A 20,507-nucleotide genomic window follows, 5' to 3' on the forward strand; every position below is an offset into this window, starting at 1 on the left:
TATTCTCCAACACAAACAGAACACAAAAGATTAAACAATAAAAATTAGATTTCTTAAGCGTGTTATCTCTGACTGTTCGAATTAGTAATTTACTAGAATTTTTTTAAAACCAGTAATTTACTACAATCAGTAATTTACTAAAATCGGTTTCTGTTTTATAAAATCAGAAATTGTTAAAGACAGAAGTTAGATGAAACAGAAAATTTTCGAGCCCACAAGTTTCTTGTGTGTCCTTAAGAAATCTAATCCCCTCACAGTTTCCAAGGTTAATGGATTAATTTCACCCAAGATAGAACAAAAATCTATTCATCAATAGCGGCAATGCAAATTGTAGAACTTCGGCAAACTCAAAGAGCGGCAGTAAATCACACTAGACACTTAAGTTTTTTTGCTTTGGAAAAATATGCAGAATGCAGAAGAGAGAAGGGAGTAAAACACGCAAATTTTCAGTGGTCGAAAACCGAGGCAAAGCCTCGGAATTTATAGCCATACGTTTTGTTCTGAACAGGTGCAGAAGTGCCTGTTCGTTGAAGTGTTGTGTCTATTCAGTGGTTATTACCATTGGCAATAAAAATAACAATTCCGCGAATTTTATTTAATTAAAATTCCATGAAAAGATTATTAAGGGAAAATAAATGGAGTAGAATTTTAGAAATAAATTTGGTCCAAAAAAATTATCAATCAATCTGACCATTTGATCGAAGCCAAAACCAAAATCGAGTTGAGCGGCAGCGATGCGAGGGAAGTCCCTCTTCTCAACTCTTTAAGATCTAGAAGAGGTGATTCTATATAGGGAAAAGGGTCAAATGTACCCTTGAACTTTGCGAAAATGTCTAGATATGCCCTCCGTTTAAAGTTTGGCTCATTTGTGCCCTTACCGTCCAACTTTTGGCACATATATACCCTTGAAGACGTTAAATGCATTGCTGGAATTTCCATTACCATTAAATAGATTTTTTTAACATCATAAATTGCCACGTGGAATTTAAATTGCCACATGGCATTTAAATTTAAAATACCCCTCCCATCCAATAACCCGACCCGCCCTCCCTTTTACCCATCTAATCCATTTACCTTCCCTCTTCCAACACCCACCTCCATGGATCTATCTCCATCTCCCATGGTCAAAACCATCTTCATTCAACATAGCAGCATTAGTTGCTAAACAAAAATACTACCCAATTACGATAATCAATTAAAAATTAGAAGATGAACTAACAAAGGTGGAATTTATGGCCACCCCATTATCAATAGCAGCTTCATGGAAATGGCCACAACCCATACATTTACCAACCTCGATTAACACTCCAAGAGGATCATACACCTCTTTTGCCTTTCACCATTAATTTTCTTATCTCAGTTCGTTTATTTTTTATTTTTCTTTTTTCTTTTTCTTAATGTTTATTCTCCATCCCACCTCCACCTAACCTCGAGCCACCACTGCCAATACCCTCACTCCCATGGGCAAAAACCACATTCATCTAGCAAAATAGACCATTAATACATCATATTCATCATCATCAACAACACCAAATTTTCTTTGTAAACAAATAGGTATTCATTGAAGTATCGATTTGAACCTTTGGACCTCCACTACTAATATAAGATTTATCTCTTACTTGTAATTTTAGCTGAAATATTGAAACTTTTCAATATTTTATATCAAATTACACAGAAAAAAGATGAATTCGGGTCTCAAACCTATAAAGAAGACTTGCCCCCATTTTCAAATTGATTCACCAGAAAACTACACCAATCCATTTCAATCAAACAACAAATCTCAGCAATCAATTATCCATAGAAATCAAGTGAAGCATGACTTGAAATAGTGAGAAAAGTAGAGATGGAACTCAAATTATCAGGTAGCTTGTTACTTTGCTTCAGTGAACTAGGACCGTAGCTCGACTAGAAATACCTCTAATTTAACTGGAGAAGAAAATTGACGACTGTGTCAATGGAGGTTTCAGGTGGTGATGGAGAATCGGCCGTCATTGGTGGCTGTTTCTAGCGGTGGTTTTGCTCTGTTTTTGTGGTGATTCTATGGCTGAACCTTGATCGAGGAAGGTGAGATGGCTAGCGATGTGGTGGAGGAGCAGAGAAATGGTGGTTCACCCGGCGATGTCGGGTTATTTTGTGGGTCAGGTATTGGAGGGGTGGGTTAAATGGGAGGGTCTTTAAAATTTAAATGACATGTGGCTATTTCAGATTTAAAAAAAAATTAACAGGTTGGGAAAATCCAGCAAGGCATTTAACGTCTTCGAGAGTATATATGTGCCAAAAGTTGCACGGCAGGGGCACAAATGAGTCAAACTTTAAACGGAGGGCATATCTAGACATTTTCGCAAAGTTCAGGAGTATATTTGATCCTTTTCCCTTCTATATATAAGAACACAAGAAGTACTTTCCCCCACCAATGAGGGACAAAGTTCCACAAAATGCCTTTGCAAAATGAAATTTATTTGAATATTCATTTCCTTCCATTTTATTTTCCCACCATTTCCCAATTCACACTATACTCATCTTTAAAGCCCAACACAACTTTTCCAGGTCAAGAAAATATGGTAGCCAATGACCAATTCAACATTTGATTTAGGAGACCGGGTCCAACAAGGTCATTGACTTTGTAACATTACACGAGACTTGAAACATTATATTTATAACTTATAGGTGTAATACTTTCTTACATGGATTTTGTAGCCGTGTTTCTTGTTGGTCTCTTATTGTTTCCCCTTTCAGCCATTGCTCAATCTTACCAAAATGTTAGTCTGGGTTCATCACTCACTACAAGTGATGTTACAACCTTTTGGCCATCCCCTTCTGGCGAATTCGCTTTTGGCTTCCAAAGAATTGGAAATGGATCAGGGTTCTTACTAGCCATATGGTTCAACAAAATCACAGAGAAAACCATAGTTTGGTCAGCCAATAAGAATAGTCTTGCCCCAGATGGATCCAAGGTTCAGCTCTCCACAAATGGGAGACTAGTCCTCACTGATCCAAATGGTCGGAAGATGTGGGCTCGTCCTAGGGCTATTGCTGAATTGGCCTATGGAGCCATGCTTGACAATGGAAACTTTGTGTTAGCAACCAGCAGTTCAGCCACTGCATGGCAGAGTTTTAATAAGCCAACCGATACGATTTTGCGTGGTCAAGTACTTAATCTAGATAACAGTCTTGTTTCAAGCTTCTCTGACACGAATTCATCGATTGGGAGGTTCAAGTTCATACTTCAAACTGATGGAAATCTGGTGCTTTACAAGGTCAATTACCCAGCAGTTGATGTAACAGATGCATATTGGGTAACCTCGTCAGTTGGCAGTGGTTACCAGGTGATCTTCAACCAATCCGGCTATATTTTTCTTCAAGCCAAGAATGGAACTCTGTTAAATTCGATATTTTCCAATGGGGAAAACCCAGGAACCCAATCAATGTATCATCGAGCGATTCTTGAATATGATGGAGTATTTAGGCACTACGTCTATCCGAAAACTTCTAGTGGGATGCAGATGGAATGGTCTACTTTGTATTACGTTCCTGAAAACATCTGTCTGGCTATCAGCCAAGATATAGGAGGAGGGGCCTGTGGTTTCAACAGCCTTTGCTCAGTGGTTGACCGGAGGCCAAGATGTGATTGTCCACTCGGATATATGTTGAATGATCCGAACGACAAATTAGGCAGCTGCAGACGAAATTTCTCTGAGCAAGACTGTAACCGTGAATCGATAGAAGTCGAGGCTTTCACTTTCCAAGAAATAAACAACACTAACTGGCCTGACTCTGATTATGAGTCTTACGGGGGGGTTTCTGAGGATTGGTGCAAACAAAATTGTTTGAGTGATTGTTTTTGTGTTGTTGCCATTTACAGTGGCAATAACATTTGTTGGAAGAAAAGGTATCCACTTTCAAATGGGAGGAAAGATCCAACAGTTGTAGGGAAGGCTTTGATAAAAATAAGGAAAGACAACTCCACAATGGGATCATCAACTTGCCAAAAAAGAAAAAAGAAAAATCAATCGACTCTAGTAATTTCTGGTTCTGTGTTGTTGGCCAGTTCAATTTTCATGAACTTAATCGCCCTTCTGTACGTTTTTAAGTTTAAAGGGAAAAAGCCAAAGAAGATTGTGGTTGTTCCATGAGTGAACTTAAGAAGTTTTAGCTACAATGAGCTAGAAGAAGCTACAAATGGATTCAAGGAAGTATTAGGAACTGGGGCCTTCTCAACAGTTTACAAAGCGGTTCTTGATGACGAAAATGGGAAAGTTGTTGCTGTACAAAAACTAAACAAAATGGTAACAAAAGGAGAAGAAGAATTCGTAGCTGAAGTGAATTCAATCAACAGGACTAATCACAAGAACTTGGTCCAACTCCTTGGATTCTGCAACGAAGGCCAACACCGCCTTTTAGTATATGAATACATGAAAACCGGCTCAATAGAACACTTGCTATTCAAAGATTCCAGGCTTAGCTGGTCCAAATGGGTACAAGTTGCTATTGACACTGCCAAAGGACTTGGCTATTTGCATGAAGAGTGCAGTACCCAAATTATACATTGTGACATCAAACCCCAAAATGTGCTTTTGGATGAAAGTTTGACAGCAAAAATAGCATATTTTGGTATGGCCAAGCTTCTGAGAAAAAATCAAACTCGAACAACCACTAGGATACGTGGAACGAGAGGGTATGTAGCCCCAGAGTGGTTCAAAAAAGTGCCTATAAATGTGAAGGTGGATGTGTACAGCTTCGGGGTCTTGCTCTTAGAGTTGATTTGCTGCAGAAAAAATTATGAGCAGGAGGTGGAAAATGAGAACGAAATTATACTAGTGGAGTGGGCTCTTGATTGCTATAAAAGAAACGAATTGCATCTACTTGTGGATAATGATGAAGAGGCATTAGTAGATATCAAGAGGTTTGAGAAGTTCTTGATGGTTGCTATTTGGTGCATTCAAGAAATTCCAGCATTAAGGCCTAGCATGAATAAAGTCATACTAATGCTTGAAGGTTCTGTTGAGGTGTCAATTCCTCCAGACCCTTTTTCCTTTATCAATTTTGTATAGCTCAACCATGTTTTTCCTTATTCTTCTGTTTGCACCTAAAGAGTAGCAATAACCTGTGTACTCAATGTACCTTTAAAAAAAAAAAAAAAAAAAAAAGTGTACTCAAAGTCAATTTTGTATCTGTATATTCAGTGCAATATGCTTCTTGAAAGGGTAAAGGGTCAAAAATACCCCTCCACTTTGGAAAAAGGGCTAAAAATATCCTCCGAACTTATTTTGGATCAAAAATACCCCTCCTGTCCTTAAAGTTTTCAAATATACCCCTGTCTTGACGGAAATTATCCCCTCACATAACCCAAAATCATTTTTTAAACCCGCTCCATCATTTAAACCCGACTCAAATAAATAATAACCTATAAGATCCCCTTATTCTCCCAACACGTAGGTATGAAGTTTGAGGGAATAAGAGGATCTTATGGGTTATTATTTAGTTGGGTCAGGTTTAAATGATAGAGAGCGGGTTTAAAAAATTATTTCGGGTTATTTTGAGGGATAATTTTCGCCAAGACGGGGGTATATTTGAAAACTTTAAGGATAGGAGGGGTATTTTTGACACAAAATAAATTCAGAGGATATTTTTAGCCTTTTTCCAAAGTAGAGGGGTATTTTTGACCCTTTAGTACCTTCTACTTTGGTCAACCCATCCCCTAATAAATCTATATATAATATAAAGCTAGGCAATAGAAAGATGATGTGGCACCTCTCTATGGCCTAGAAACACAATTATCTTTTTTTCTCCTTTTTCTTATTTGTTTTGCTTTTTATCCTATCCTTTTATGTATTTTATTGTAACAACAATAAATTGCTCAATAATTAATACTCCACTCTTCTTATTCATGGAGAAATTTATTATTTACTTGCAAGTTACTACGTACATTATGCATAAGTAGCTATTATTGTTCCAACGTTGAATTCCTTATTTATGGAGGAAAAAGAATCCGAAAAGTCTCTCGCAATTCAGATTATAATGAATTTATTAATTAACTTAAAAATAGTTGTTACTACTTTCTAATCTTTTCTATTCTGACTTGGAGAACGTGAATCATATATTTATATCTAAAGTTGATCATAGCTAACTTGATCATCAATTCTTTTTGGCATTTTCTCTAATTTTGTTGTTTTCTGTGTGTGAAAATAATGTTTGATACATAAGTAGGCTAAATAGTGACTCTTTGTCTTCTTTATTTATTTCACTTATGTAGGTTACTTAGGTGAAGAAACTAACCGGTTACCCTCCTTTATTATATTAATTCATACACGTTTATTTAGGACATTAAAAGTAATTAGTAGTAGAGAATGTATAAAAGAGAAAACAATATATTCATACTTCCAGTTGGGAGTCTGCAACGTTAGGAAGACATTTTGTAAGCATTTCTTTGGTTATTTTTTCTTCTTTAACTGTTTCCTGTATCTTTTCTTATTCTTTGTTAATTGATTTGATTAAATCAAAATACAATGGTTAGAAATTATTACAAAAGTCATGAAGAAAAAAATTTAGTACTTAAGAAAACGGGTCAATAAACTACTGTGAATATGATTCAGCTTTTTTTTTCATTCTCATTGTTATATTTATATATGTGTTAATGTATAAGGAAATGAAGTCATAGTTTAATTTTTCGTTCTATTCCTTAATATTTTCTTTCTTTGGGCTTATGAGTGGTATTGCAATTATGTACCGTGATGAGTACTTGAAAATTAAAAACTGGCCAAAGGATGCAATTACAAGCAGCGAAAAAAATAAGCATTACTTGAAATAGGAGTCAATGTTAATTATGCATCCAAGGATAAGACAATTACAACGGCATGACCAGATGGATTATGATTAGAGATACATATGCATGCTCATGTGAAATAGAAAAACAAGAGAAAGTCAAGTAAGAGAGGTATTAGATGGTGCCAAAAATTGTGCTTTGTATTCAAGGTAAATCTTTCAAAACTTTCAATTAGGAAGATTCAGAAGATTGTGATGAACTCTAAATTGTGTATCAAACAAAAAAATGTTATTCTTTTTTCAAGTATGGGGACAACCAAACAAAAAGCAAGAGTTTGAACGACAAATCCTTTTTATTTTCCTTTGCTCTTTATTTTTACTCCTTTTCTAATGCAAGCTTTTATTTTCATTATCATGTTACTTCTATTTTTTACGCATTTGCAATATAAATTCTGTTTTATTTGTAGAAGAGAATATATTCTAGGGCCGCGCGGTCAAATTCACTAGTAATAAAGGAAAAGAAATCTTCATGTTTCTTCATTTGATATTGAACCAATCAGAATCCTGAATTCCCGACATCGGAAGCTTTGGGGTATCCATTATACTCCAACTTGACATTCAACGTCGCACATATAGCTCTAAATTTCAACCTCAATGAGTCCACAATATCAGTTGCAGACTCGTTTTCCGGTTCAGAAATGGGATACTTTTGGAGCAACTCATCCATCTGTTTGATGCTTTTCTGTACACGTGACGAAAAACAGTTTGGTTGTACTAAAATTGCAGCATTCCAGACATCAATGCAACCTCTGTAAAAACCTAATTCCTCACCTGTTTCGAACCCTGTTTTGAGCCCCACATCGCGCCCTTCATCTCTACCAGAGGCTAGGCCGTTGGAGTAGCCTTCGGAGTAGCCTTCGTTGTAGTGTGTGTCCTCTAAATTCAGTGATGAGTCGAAAATGTCTTCAGTTGAATTAGGCTGGTGAGAACTCATGGTGCTTTACCAATACTTTCAGATGGAAGAATACCTTAGATTGTTGTGGAAGAACAAATTGAAACCTGAAATTGTCAAATTTTGGTTGTTACATACCACTCAATTTAAGGTAATTGAGCCAAAACTAAGAAAAACTAATAAAGTCAATCCACCTTTAACTCCAAATATTTTATTTGTAAGGATTGGGAAATCTCAAGACTACTAACAAATAGGCCTGGTCATCTGGTTTATTACCAAGTCAACAGCATAATGCCACCTGATAAGTGAATATATTTTGATTTTGATGACCAATTTTTTTTTGTGTTCGATTTACAATTTGGACCAACCCAAAGGCTTGAATCGATTTTCACCAGGAAAGGGAAGGGGAGAGGTAGGGGTCTCCATATTAGCATATAAAGTTGAATTGGCACAACAAAAAAGAGAAACGACCGTACACAATGACTTTCAAATCCTGACTTAGACAATCGTACCACCAAACTCTATGGATACTTTAATACCATAAAGCATATCAAAAACTAGGACACGACAAGAAACTTAATAGCATTTCAATGGTTAACGGCATAAAAGACTTCTGCTGAATTCAAGAGGAATTATCAGCAGCTGTTCAAACATTCAATTACAAATAAGGGTAAAGTGTGTGGATCTACATCCTACAGAGCCATGGATATTGGCAAGTTTGTATTCCAGGACTGTTTGCATCTGGAATTACCAGATGCAGACAATGGCTAAATCTTTCGAGGTTACTGAATTACCAGTTAGGTCAGCAAAGTTTATGGCACGCAAGCAATGGGTTTTTGCCTGTGCTGATGATATGTACAGTCGTTTATACAATTACAATACCATGGACAAGATCAAAGTATTCGAAGCGCACACTGATTATATTACGTGTGTGGCTGTTCATCCTACTCTACCATGTGTGCTGTCATCTTCTGATGACATGCTTATCTATGGGACTGGGAGAAAGGATGGCTATGCTCTCAAATTTTTCAGGGTCATTCCCATTATGTGATGCAAGTCACATTTAATCGAAAGACACCAATACATTTGCCAGTGCATCTCTTGATCAGACTATAAAGATTTGGAACCCTGGCTACCCTGACCCAAACTTCACATTGGATGCGCATCTAAAAGGGGTTAATTGTGTTTACTCTTTTGCTGGTTGTGACAAACCTTATATGATAACTGGTTCTGATGACCATACTGCTAAGGTGTGGGACTATCAGACTAAAAGTTGTGTCCAGACTCTTGAAGGCCATACGCACAATGTCTCTGCTGTATGTTTTGATCCTGCTCTTCCTATTATAATTATGGGGTATGAAGATGGTACAGTTCGTATGTGGCATGCAACCACTTATAGACTTGAAAACACTTTGAGTTATGGCCTTGAAAGAGTTTGGGCAGTTGATTACATGAGAAGGACAAGAAGGGTTGGTATAGGTTATGATGAGGGAACTATCATGGTAAAAATTGGCCGAGAAGAACCAGTTGCCCAGCACACAATGAAGTGCAAACTGTCAACATCGAGACAGTGTGTGTGTGTGTGTTGGGGGGGGGGGGGGGGATTACGAGGTTACTGATGGAGAAAAGCTGCCTTTGGCTGTCAAGGAATTGGGAACTTGTCACCTCTATCTACAAAGCTTGAAGCATTATCCAAATGGAAGGTCTGTTGTTTGTGGAGATGGAGAGTATATCATATATACTGCTCTAGCATTTGGTGCAGCTTGGAATTTGTTTGATCTTCTGATGGAGAATATGATGTAAGGGAAAGTACGTCAAGGATTAAGATCTTCAGCAAACATTTTCAGGAGAAGAAGAGCATCCGCCCTACTTTCTCAGCTGCGCGCATCTATGGAGGTACTCTACTACTCTATTAGCGATGTGCTCAAATGATTTTATTTGTTTCTACGATAGGGCTGACTGCAGGTTGATAAGACGAATTGATGTTAATGTGAAGAATCTCTGCTGGGCAGACGGTGGTGATCTGATGGCAATTGCAAGTAATGCATCCTTCTACATACTTAAGCATAATCGTGAGGTGCCCATTTAGATCATGGAAGATCAGTAGATGAGCAAGGCGTTGAAGAAGCTTTTGAACTCCTTTATGAGATAAATGAACAGGTCAAGACTGGAATTTGGTTTTAGCGATTGTACAATAATTCCTCCTGGAAACTTGACTAATGTGTGGTGCACAATGTTTCATTTAGACTGGCCTATGTACCTTCTTGGATATCTAGCTAACCAGAGTAAGGTTTTTCTGATAGACAAAGAGTTCAATGTCATTGGATATATTTTACTGCTCAGACTGATTGAGTACAAGACACTTGTGATCCGTGGTGACTGGGACAGAGCAAATGAGGTGCTGCCATCGATTCCTAAGGAGCACCAGAATACTGTTGCTCATTTCTTGGCGTCGCGAGGTATGGTAGATGAAGAATTAGAAGTTGCAACAGAGCCTAACTACAGATTTGATCTAGCCATACAGCTGGGGAGATTAGATATTGAAAGGACATTGCAGTGGTAGCTCAGAGTGAGTCCAAGTGGAAGCAGTTGAGAATAGAAGCACTTTTTAAAAGCTTGGCCAAACACTAATTGTTACTCAAAAGTGTTTTTTTATATTAATTGGCCAAACACAAACTGTTTCTCACTCAAAGTACTTTTTTGAAAAACACTTTTGAAAAAATTACCTGTCAAAATAAGCTAATTTTAGAAACTTGGCCAAACAGACTATTACTTGTAGATCATTACAAGCTTTTACTATAACATTTTGTACAGCTCCCGTTCATTAAGCTCCCAGTTTGGCCATAGATTTTGAAAGTTTTTTTAAACTATTTAAAATTTATGGGTATAAGTAATGTTGCATTTTTTTTAAATAAAAATGTGGAATATATTTTGAAAAACTGTGACCAAACACATTTTTAAAATTTGAAAAACTTTACCCAAATCAGATTTTTCAAATTTTGTTATGAAATCTATGGCCAAACGCTTACTAAGAAAACATGATTTGATCCACATTGTGAAAATTGACAAAGTATTGTATGTTTGATGAAACTCAATTTCAAGGTTGTTTCCTTGGACATTAGCAACTTTCCCTCTCCTCCCCGCTTTCTCTAACGCTCAACAGTAAACCCCCCTCCCCCCTCCCCCTCCCCAGCGGCAAAACCTCCAGCGGACCACCCACTGGCGACCAGGTACGATTTTTATCTCCTCTTTTCTTTTTGTCAGTTTCTCCCATAGTAATTTTTTTTCCGGTGGATTCCCAGGTACGACCCACCGTCCCCTCTTTTATTCTACGGTTTGCCCATTTTTGTGTGGTTTATTGTACACTTGACTATTCTATAACTAGCGTTATTGGCTTCAGGGTTTGATGGTAGTTTAAGGTCATGTCCTTGGTTAGGTGATTCAACTAAGGTTTCATCAAATTTGAAGTGCGGATGACCTTTTTCCTTAATTTCAGCTCTCTGCCGTGTGATGTCTTGATTGTAAATTATTGTCCTTTTTGGTCTCTTTCATTCCCCATCCACAATTCCCTTAGTGGTCGTTTGGTAGTTAGCCAAAATTATCCCGGGATTATAATCCCAGGACTAATTTATCCCACTTCTTGGGATTATTTTATCCTATCTAGGAGATGGGATAAAATAATCCCAGGATAAGTGGGATAAGGTGGGATATCCCACTTAGGATAAGGCTTCATTTTGTACCGTGTTTGGTAGGACGTATAAATTTATCCTGGGATAAATTTATACCTCCTACCAAATAGGGTACAAAAAATTAGTGCTGGGATATCCCAGCCTATACCATGCACCAAACGACCCCTTAATGCTTCATTTGTGGTGGACTAGAGTTAAACAAATCTTCAGATTGGAGGCCAAAATTAAGAAACTAAATGAGAAAAGAAAAAGTTTTAGTGGATTGAACAAGTATAGGCTCTTAAAGAGAAAGAAAAGCAGACTTTTGATTTAGTAGTTATTATCTGTGCTCTGTATTGTATTTCTACATGGAAACACGTGAAATTTGAATTCAAGACTTCGTAAATAGTTTTTTTTTAATGTAAATTGCATAATTGTTGGTTTATTGGCTAGAATTTTGGTATCATTAACTAACATCTGGCATACATATACTGAATTTGATGCATAATGGTTCCTTTCTCGAACTAGAATGTGTTTTATCCTCCTTAAACTATACCATCAAACTCTGTGACAATGCCACAGATAGTTTGATTAATTAAGGCCAACAACTTCGATCATAACACAAAAGAAAAAACTGATGACTTGATGACAATTATATTGTCATTTTATTTGATGGATGAAGATTTGGCAATTGAAGATACAGAGATATAATTGGTTTACTTCTAAGATGTGCATTTTCATGGCTTCTTGTTGTTAGCTATTCTGAGACAACCTTTACTTGAAAGTTTGGACGACTGACAACTTCTTTTGATTGAGGAAGTATACTTGAATGTATTTTCATGTATAGAAGTCCTGTATACTTTGTATATCCCCAGCTCAAGGCACAAGTATAAATGACACATAGGTAAGAGCAGGATTTTCATGGTTATTACTCAATTTACATCTAACAAACCAAGCCAGTATACATTCAGGATTTCATAGAGAAAAGGCATGCCAATATTTCCAACTTACAGTTACGGTTAGACAAACAAGACCTTCTTAATATGGCAAAGTTTTTTATCTTCCCAGAATGTGACATAAATTTGTCAAGGGACTTGTTTTTTTATATATCATAACTCAAGTGTTGATCTTCAAAACAGACTCAACTTACACTTATTTTAAATATAGCAATAGGCCACAAAGAAATGGCTGATTTAAAATCCAATTTCAAAGAGTGATTGGTTGATCCTTTAACATGTTTACTAATGATTAGCTGATTGCTCAGGACTCCTTATATTATCATGTAAAGGACTTGAATATCCAGAAAACTTTCAAACAAATAGACCAGTGACCAAATAATACCAGATGAAACTCATGGCTGATTCAAAACACTTTACAAAATGGAACCAACTTCTTTTTACCAGCTTGAATAGTTAGACAGTTCATGAGGACAATTTAGAGCTTTCAACGAACCACATCTTATCTTTAAAAATCACACAGAGGTATAAATAGGCAAGAAGATTAAATTAAAATGGGACAATATGCTTTTCTAACAGTGTTCAAATAGGGATGAAAAGCGAAATAGATCAACATCATAACCTGATTCTTTATTGTGCTTAAATCCTTCTAACAGAAGACAGATTCATGATAACTCTAAAGACCACAGATCAAACCCCATCAGTCCAGACTCATTGTTTTACATCCTAGGTGAATGATTAGAGACAAAATGAACTGAATTCAGTTGACATGATCTTAGACCAGCTTTTCCATTTTTTATCAGATAAACAAAAATGAGACCTAGGAAGCACTACCACTTTGGGTTTTAACAGCTACAAATAGCACATTCTCTTCAAAATAGACATGACCTAAATAAGATCTAGGCAAATTAATCAGGTTCAAGACATATCTCCACCTAAAACAATTTTTGGCCTTCTTAAGATTAAACAAACAGCTTAATGTAGAAACAGTTAGTGTTACACAACAATAGTTAATTAACTTGTTAATAGAGTTGTGTCCAATAGTTATAGCATTCTAGCACACTCTTGATCTCAATAACATGGGCATGATTCAAAAACAACCTCCTATTAACTCTAACAGAACCAATCTATACAGACCAAGCACATCTTTATACTACTATACTAAATTAAACAAGGGAAACTGAACCAAAATAGACTAGACACAATTAACATAATGTTAAGCTAAACATATAAAGCCAATCACACTAAGCATGACTTACACTAAACTAGCATATTAAACTAAATAAGCAGCTAACAGATGCACCTCGCGTTCATGATATCTACATTCCACTGTGCCCGCAGTATAAAAAAAACAAGCAGAAACTAAGCACATAATGATTAATATGTGAGACAAACAAGCATAAAAAACTAACCAAATAAGCTAATAAGGAGAAAGGGTAAGAGTTACCTTTCTCGTGTGCAGCCTTAGTCAAGTGTTGGACTTGGAGATTCCTTTACTCCTCAAATTCCAAGAACTCAACCACAAAACCCAAAAAACAAGAGAAAACAAACTCTTTAAAATTTTACTTAAAAACTCAAAAAAGTTAAGGATTTCCAATATTTTGGAAATCTCAGGTATTTTCGAGTTCTTTTGAGTATATCAAAATTTATATGCTCAAACTTGTCAAATAACAAAGAAATAGGGTCCTTTAAGTAGGAATCCCCAAAACCCCAATCACAACAATGTGGGATAACTCCCAAAGATGGGGAGGATTCTGTTTATATAGTGGCTTAAATGAGTTTCAAATGCAACTTTGTTGACGCTGAACTTAAAAATAAACAAAAATTAAAATGGTATTGAAGATAGCACGACAGGACTATAACTGAACTGAAAATAATAGCACACTGATGCCGACACAACATCAAGAATAATAACAGAGAAACAGACTGAAAATACTAATAACACCACAACCAAACTACAAAAAAAGGATGAGGGAGAATTACTGACTACAAATTAGCAGTTTAACATTAAACCTAATTAAATTAATCTAACCAAGCAAAACTAAGGCGAGAGGGAAATTACCTTCGTCGAGTGCAGCGAACTGGATTCTAAGCCTTCGATCTATACTCGAACACCACGAAATCGAACTCGCATACGCTCGGACTCGAAATAATTCCAGAGGCAAAATGAAAACAAAAATGACTTAGAATCTTTTAATCGATATCAAGAACGACTTGCGACTGCTAAAATAATATTTCTTAGGGGAATTTTGGGGGTTTCAAGATCTGTTTTTGTAAGGGGATTTTTTGCGATTCCGAACTCAATATTTTCAAGGACTCAAGGGATTCGAGGTTTTTTTTTTTTTCCTCGATCAGCCCGAATCTCTCTTGGTTTCGAGCCAATCCCTAATGAAGGGAGAAGAGAGAGAAGGGAGCGGGGGGGCGCAGATGAGAAAATGAAAAGGAACCCTTTGTTAAATGAAAGGGCGGGTCGGGTCAAATTTTGGACTGGGTTATTTTAAAATGTTGGGCTGGTTGTTTTAAAATGTTGGGCTGGTTGTTTTAAAATGTTGGGCTGGGGTGAATTAAAATGTGAGCTGGCTGGGTAGATGAATAGGGTGCTGGGTCGGATAGATGAATTAAAATATAGGCTGAATGAAAGAAAGAGTTTGGCTTCTAAATTTAAATAAAAGACCCATTTTAATTAATTATATACTAAGTGTGCTAAAATATCCCCTAATATAAAAATATGTATTTATTAGTATTCAGATGAAAATAAAATGACGGTGTAATAGCCGTGCGATAATATATTTGAAATTCAACAGTAAGCAAACGCCATTATTAAATTACGCGAAGATAAATGCGATGCGTGTGCATAAGCTGGTAAAAATACTGAAATGATAAAAAATGTGAATTATAATAATATTGATAGAAAAATAATAATAATAATAATAATAATAATTATTATTATTATTATTATTATTATTATTATTATTATTATTATTATTATAATGGTAGTAGTAAAGAAAATAATAGTAGTGACTACGACAGGATAATGAAACATCGGTATTAATAAAAGTTAATAATTATAAAAAAAAAATATAAATAATTATTCTTAAGTTGTCACAAATATTAAAAGGATAAATAGATAATTCGGAGCAAAGGTGGGACAAAATTGGGTGTCAACACCTTAGTGATAATATAAACCTTGAATTGAAAAAGAATTTTGTCTAAACTTTTAGCAGAAGGGAATTCAATATCTTTTCCTTGAAGGTTGTCTAAGAGCTTAACATGTGACTCTTTTATCTCACCTCAAGTAACAGTTGACTCTTAGCAATAGCTTTTTATTTTTATACAAAATATATTTCTTACAAAATATTATTATACAATATTTGAGTATGTTGTTATAGAGAGGTAATTTTACAAAAAGTATACCACTATAATGCATGTCACTGCTGTTATAGGTAGAATGCTGTTGTAGAGAAGTAAAATATAACATGAAAATCGGTTTCGGAGAAAATCAAGCTGTTATAGTGAAACGTTGTTATAACGAATGACAATTATAGAGAGGTTTGATTGTATCTATAACTAAATACAATCAAACCTCTCTATAGTGGCAGCGTTTGTCCGGAAATTTCATGGTTGTTATAGTGAGCTGTTGTTATGCATGTATACTGGTATTCGATATTTAGATCTCATTTAGATGTTATAAATAAAAGTACGCAAACAATTAACTCTTTGTACTTTTTATGTTATAAATGAAATCAATATATTTGTAAATTTTAAAATCTCAATTGATTTTCATATCTCATAAATTAAAAATTGAAAAGACTAATAAATTACTACTAAATCCATAACTAGTTGTACCGCACAGATAAAGAATTAAAATATATAGAACATATGAATTTTAAATTAATTGAGAATTTAGATATTTCAAGTTTGATGTAAGAACTCTGCAATTGTAGGTTATTTTGTAAATTCTAGTCTCTTAGTGATAAAATAACGTTTGAACTGACAAAAAATTTTGTCCAAACTTTCAGCAAAAGGAAATTCAATAGCTTTCCCTTGAAGGCTGTCTAAGTGCTTAACATTTGACTCTTCTATCTCCAAGTAGCAGTATGTTGAGGCTCTTCATCGACACTTTTATTGTCACATAATATATTTCTTACAAAATATTATTACACGCTATTTGAGTATGACTATTAGAGAGAGGTAATTTTATAAAGAGTGTACCGCTATAACGGATGGCATTGATGTTATAGGCAGAATGTTGTTATAAAGAAGTAAAATACAACATGAAAAATTGGTTTCGGAGAAAATCTGACCGTTATAGTGAAATATTGTTATAACGAATGACAATTATAGATATTTAACTGTATCCACATATATATTCAAATTCAAATGTCTTGATCTTAATAAAACAAATGAGACCTTCAATTCCTATTCACCTTTGCTAAATATCCGGACCATGATGTGGCTAGTACTCCTTGTCATTATTTCCCAGATTTTAGTCGCATTTTTCTTTGTTGTTGGGTTGACTTGTTACCCCGCCAATAATTCGGCTACTTCCCATGAGAAAATGACAATGAAAAAGGTACAATACGCTAGGGGTATGTTTAAAGTAGTTCCTTAATTATATTTTTGAATAATTCTAATTCTTTATGTTTTGCAAAAGAGAGCACGCTTTGGTATCCGTCAAATACACTCTGTCTGTTAGATTAAAATTATTTAACCAGAAACGCTAAGATGTTTCTATTAAATTCTAGAAACTACATTATATAAACACCAAAATCAAACTAAAAATAGCAGAAGTTGGGCCTCAAAAAGCTTCATCACACTCTAGAACTAAACAAAAAATAACGAAATTACCAAAACTTCACTTTCAAATGTGACTTCCAATTAAAAAAAAATAGTTCCACTAATAACTTTACCCGTCGTTTTGAGTATTTGCATTCAAAGTTGAGTGTTGAGCATGTATATAAGACTGTATAACTATTTATGACTTGTTGATATGGTTCGAGTAAAGGCTAAAGGAGCTAGGCGTGGTTTTAAGTAGGTATGGAAATTAAAATAGTTGTTTACAATTATGGGGGCCAGTTCTAGTTAGAGCCACAACGGCTAGGGGGCACTTTAATCACAGTGAAAGATTGGTTCGTTAAAGATTGCCTTATGCTCCAGGTTCGTGACACAATGGATATGAGATAAGCTAGGATATTCCGGTATATAATTTGGGATAAATTTGAAATTTTTTATTATGAGTGAGACAGAGATACTGTCAGTCGTGTGAAACTTTGTGCAGTTGACAAGTGTCCGTCGTGGGACACAGAATTTACCCATTTTACTTTATGTCTCTCTCTTCTTCTTTTTCGGTTCAAACCCATTTCACTTTGCTTTTTTTTTTTTCTTTTTGTTTCAAACCCATTTCACTTCTTTACCACTCTCTTCCTCCTCACCCATTTCCACATACATACATTTTGGGGTCATTTGATACGCGGATTAAGTTATTCCGATATTATAATTTTGGGATTTTAATTTCAAGACTAATTTATTTCACCTGAGAGGTGGGATAAAATAATACCAACCTTGATGGGATAAGATGGGTTATCGAAGACTAACTTTGGGATAAATTTTATACCATGGGACCCACAATCCACATGTCCTACCATAATAAAAAGTTTCCTGGGATGAATTTTTGGCTTGCTGAAGTGGGATCCAAAATCCACTTAGCAAAATATGAAAGGAGACTCACACAAATTTTGCGTGCCCTGTATTACTTGGGCCTCGCACATAATAAAAATTTTCTTTTCTTAATTAACGAGACCTAAAGAATAGTACGGGCCCAAAAGAGAGTGGGAAGATTATTGGGGAGTGAATACGTGCATGTATTACAAGTTAGGAAATGTTCAGGAAGGTAGAGATGCACCTAAGGACGAAATAGAACAAAAAAATCAAAGCAAAGCCTACAGGGATTGACGCCTGCGTTGACGGTGTCATGACTCATGACCAAGTCACGATTGGCGCCAGATGCCTTAACTTGACTGAGAGAACCTTATTGATTGTTCTATTATATTCTACTAGTGAATTTATCCGCGCTTCGCGCGGTCATAAAAATACCAATAATTTACTATATATAATATGGTGACAATTTTCATACTTCAAGCAATATTACATGTTAGAAGTTGTCCACGAAAAATTGTACAATTGACTCTTTCTTAATCAATTATTTCTTTGATTTCTTAAAAGTTGAAGTTTTTAGAGAATTTATGTTCTTTTTATATAATAATGATAATGTTATTTTTAATATACAGTTAATATCTACATAAAAAGTTAGGGGTTTTAAATATTTTTTGAGAGTTGCTCCTTATATATAAAAGTGTAAAATAAAAAATACAAAACAAAAGAATTGTCCAAACTTAGCCGTTTCTGTATGTCCTGAAATACCCACCACTTAATAGTTTGATTCCATAGAGAGAGAAAAAGATATGCTCTAGACGTTTAGAATTCACATGTTATCTTCTTTAAAAGTGAAAGTAGACGTTATACAACATGTTCTGGCAATTTACATTTACATTGAGTTTAAAGCAAATCACATAAACTATTTCACAAATTATTATATATATATATATATATATATATATATATATATATATATATATATATGTGTGTGTGTGTGTGTGTGTGTGTGTGTGTGAAATTTTTTAAATTACCTTATTCTCCCTCCACTAATGTTGCTTTACACATAGTTATACACATAATTAGGAACACTAAATAAAGGGCGTATTTTACATATTAAAACTAAGTTAGTAGTTAACAGACTTCTGAAAAAGTCATAAGTTACTAATTTAAACCAAAATAAACTATATTAATTAAAAATTTCATATAAAACCCTAACTAAAGAGGCATCATAGAGAGTATACGAAATCTAAAAAAAGAAGAAAATAATACAATAAACACATTATTCCTGCAGCTTTAATCATTATAAATAGAAGAAAATTTGGGAATCAAAGCATAATTGTCATAGCTTTTGTCGACATCCACTCCCGCAAGCCACTCACCATCAAGAGCCTTTTTAGAAGCCAAGCCAAACCAAAACATAAATATAATACTGTAATAAATACAACAATGTTACTACTTCAATTATGGAATGAAAAGGACAACCTTTTAATTTGATAGGAGTCTCATAAAATAAAACATAAGAATTTATATAGACAAATCTAAAGGAATACGATGAGGTCATGCATGTCTTAAACTTCTAAACTAATTATTCGGCATTTATGGACCTGAAAATCATGGGAGTTATGAACATTATTAAAAGTAAAAAATAAAGAGGTGTGAGTAATAAAGATGGTATTTTTCAAAGAACATAAATGGAAAAAATGAGAGAATTTTGACAATTACTGCGAAAACATCTTAAATATAAGAATAAAGTATAACCAAAATTTTAATCTTTTGGATAAATTAAGAGGACAAAACTGCAAAATGTGATGTAATCAAAAAAGTATAAATAGCCATTGCTTCTTCTCTAGCCTCTACCTTTTATTTCTTCTCCCTCTTTTCTCTCATTGTTTTTTTGTTTTATATTTTTTTCTTTTCTCTCATTTCTCCCTCTTTCCTACTCACGAAACTCATAAAGACAAAGAAAGAAAAATATCCGACACAATCTAGTCTGCGAAGAAAGAAGAAGAATCATCTCACAAATGTAGACTTAGGACAAACTTTGACAATTTTAGGCTTTTAGCATTGAATTAATGCCAAACACAATAAAAAAAGTAAATAAGAGAGACATAATAAATAATTTTTTATTTACTTTCCACTAAATGTTATGATATACATTAAAGGTTTTTAGGCGAAAACGGTATAGAGCTCACTAATTAATTCAACAGTAAATTTTTTACCTAAAAGTCGGTGTTGGTTTAACAGTAGAGTACACTGATCAAAGAAATTTACCTAGAATATACAAACCAATAATTTAATGCTATAACAATTAGTTTGCATGGAGTAAACTGAAGACTATAAACAATAAAGAAACTGATAAATTATGGTCCTATGTGAAACTAAAAATAGAGTTTCATCCTTATATGAAGATGTCTTTAGACTCATCCTCACATGAAGATGGTTTTTTGAAATAGGAAAGTTGACAGGTTTTAGACTATTAAGCATAATGAGCAGTAGTGTGGAAGTATAATGTAC

General features: G+C 34.7%; 3 protein-coding genes and 1 pseudogene across 4 annotated transcripts; 3 read left to right on the forward strand and 1 right to left on the reverse strand.

Moving 5' to 3' along the window:
• The first annotated feature begins 2,218 nt into the window (after positions 1 to 2,218).
• Positions 2,219 to 5,283, forward strand: LOC132618888 (G-type lectin S-receptor-like serine/threonine-protein kinase LECRK3). The gene has a single exon (XM_060333885.1). It carries the CDS (start codon positions 2,685 to 2,687, stop codon positions 4,131 to 4,133), a length of 1,449 nt encoding a protein of 482 aa, XP_060189868.1. The 5' UTR covers positions 2,219 to 2,684; the 3' UTR covers positions 4,134 to 5,283.
• On the forward strand, positions 4,284 to 5,051 carry LOC132619545 (G-type lectin S-receptor-like serine/threonine-protein kinase LECRK1). The gene has a single exon (XM_060334415.1). It carries the CDS (start codon positions 4,284 to 4,286, stop codon positions 5,049 to 5,051), a length of 768 nt encoding a protein of 255 aa, XP_060190398.1.
• A 1,989-nt stretch (positions 5,284 to 7,272) lies between the features above and the next one.
• Positions 7,273 to 14,772, reverse strand: LOC132616708 (uncharacterized). 2 transcript variants are annotated; one of them, XM_060331299.1, is made up of 2 exons: positions 14,401 to 14,772; positions 7,273 to 7,821 (listed from the first exon to the last, which is right to left on the reverse strand). In XM_060331299.1, exon 2 carries the CDS (start codon positions 7,754 to 7,756, stop codon positions 7,319 to 7,321), a length of 438 nt encoding a protein of 145 aa, XP_060187282.1. In that variant the 5' UTR covers positions 7,757 to 7,821; positions 14,401 to 14,772; the 3' UTR covers positions 7,273 to 7,318. The 2 variants fall into 2 exon arrangements, with proteins under 2 accessions (XP_060187282.1, XP_060187281.1); XM_060331298.1 differs by lacking the exon at positions 14,401 to 14,772 and adding an exon at positions 13,786 to 14,394.
• On the forward strand, positions 8,463 to 10,743 carry LOC132616706 (coatomer subunit beta'-2-like; annotated as a pseudogene).
• Positions 14,773 to 20,507: the final 5,735 nt, after the last annotated feature.

This window comes from Lycium barbarum, chromosome 11 (genome assembly GCF_019175385.1).
Source record: "Lycium barbarum isolate Lr01 chromosome 11, ASM1917538v2, whole genome shotgun sequence".
NCBI lineage: Eukaryota > Viridiplantae > Streptophyta > Magnoliopsida > Solanales > Solanaceae > Lycium > Lycium barbarum.

What these genes read in the sequence shown, in the direction of transcription:
- LOC132618888 (XM_060333885.1), top strand. Translation starts at nt 2,685, where the DNA reads ATGGATTTTGTAGCCGTGTTTCTTGTTGGTCTCTTATTGTTTCCCCTT.
- LOC132616708 (XM_060331299.1), bottom strand. Translation starts at nt 7,756, where the DNA reads ATGAGTTCTCACCAGCCTAATTCAACTGAAGACATTTTCGACTCATCA.
- LOC132619545 (XM_060334415.1), top strand. Translation starts at nt 4,284, where the DNA reads ATGGTAACAAAAGGAGAAGAAGAATTCGTAGCTGAAGTGAATTCAATC.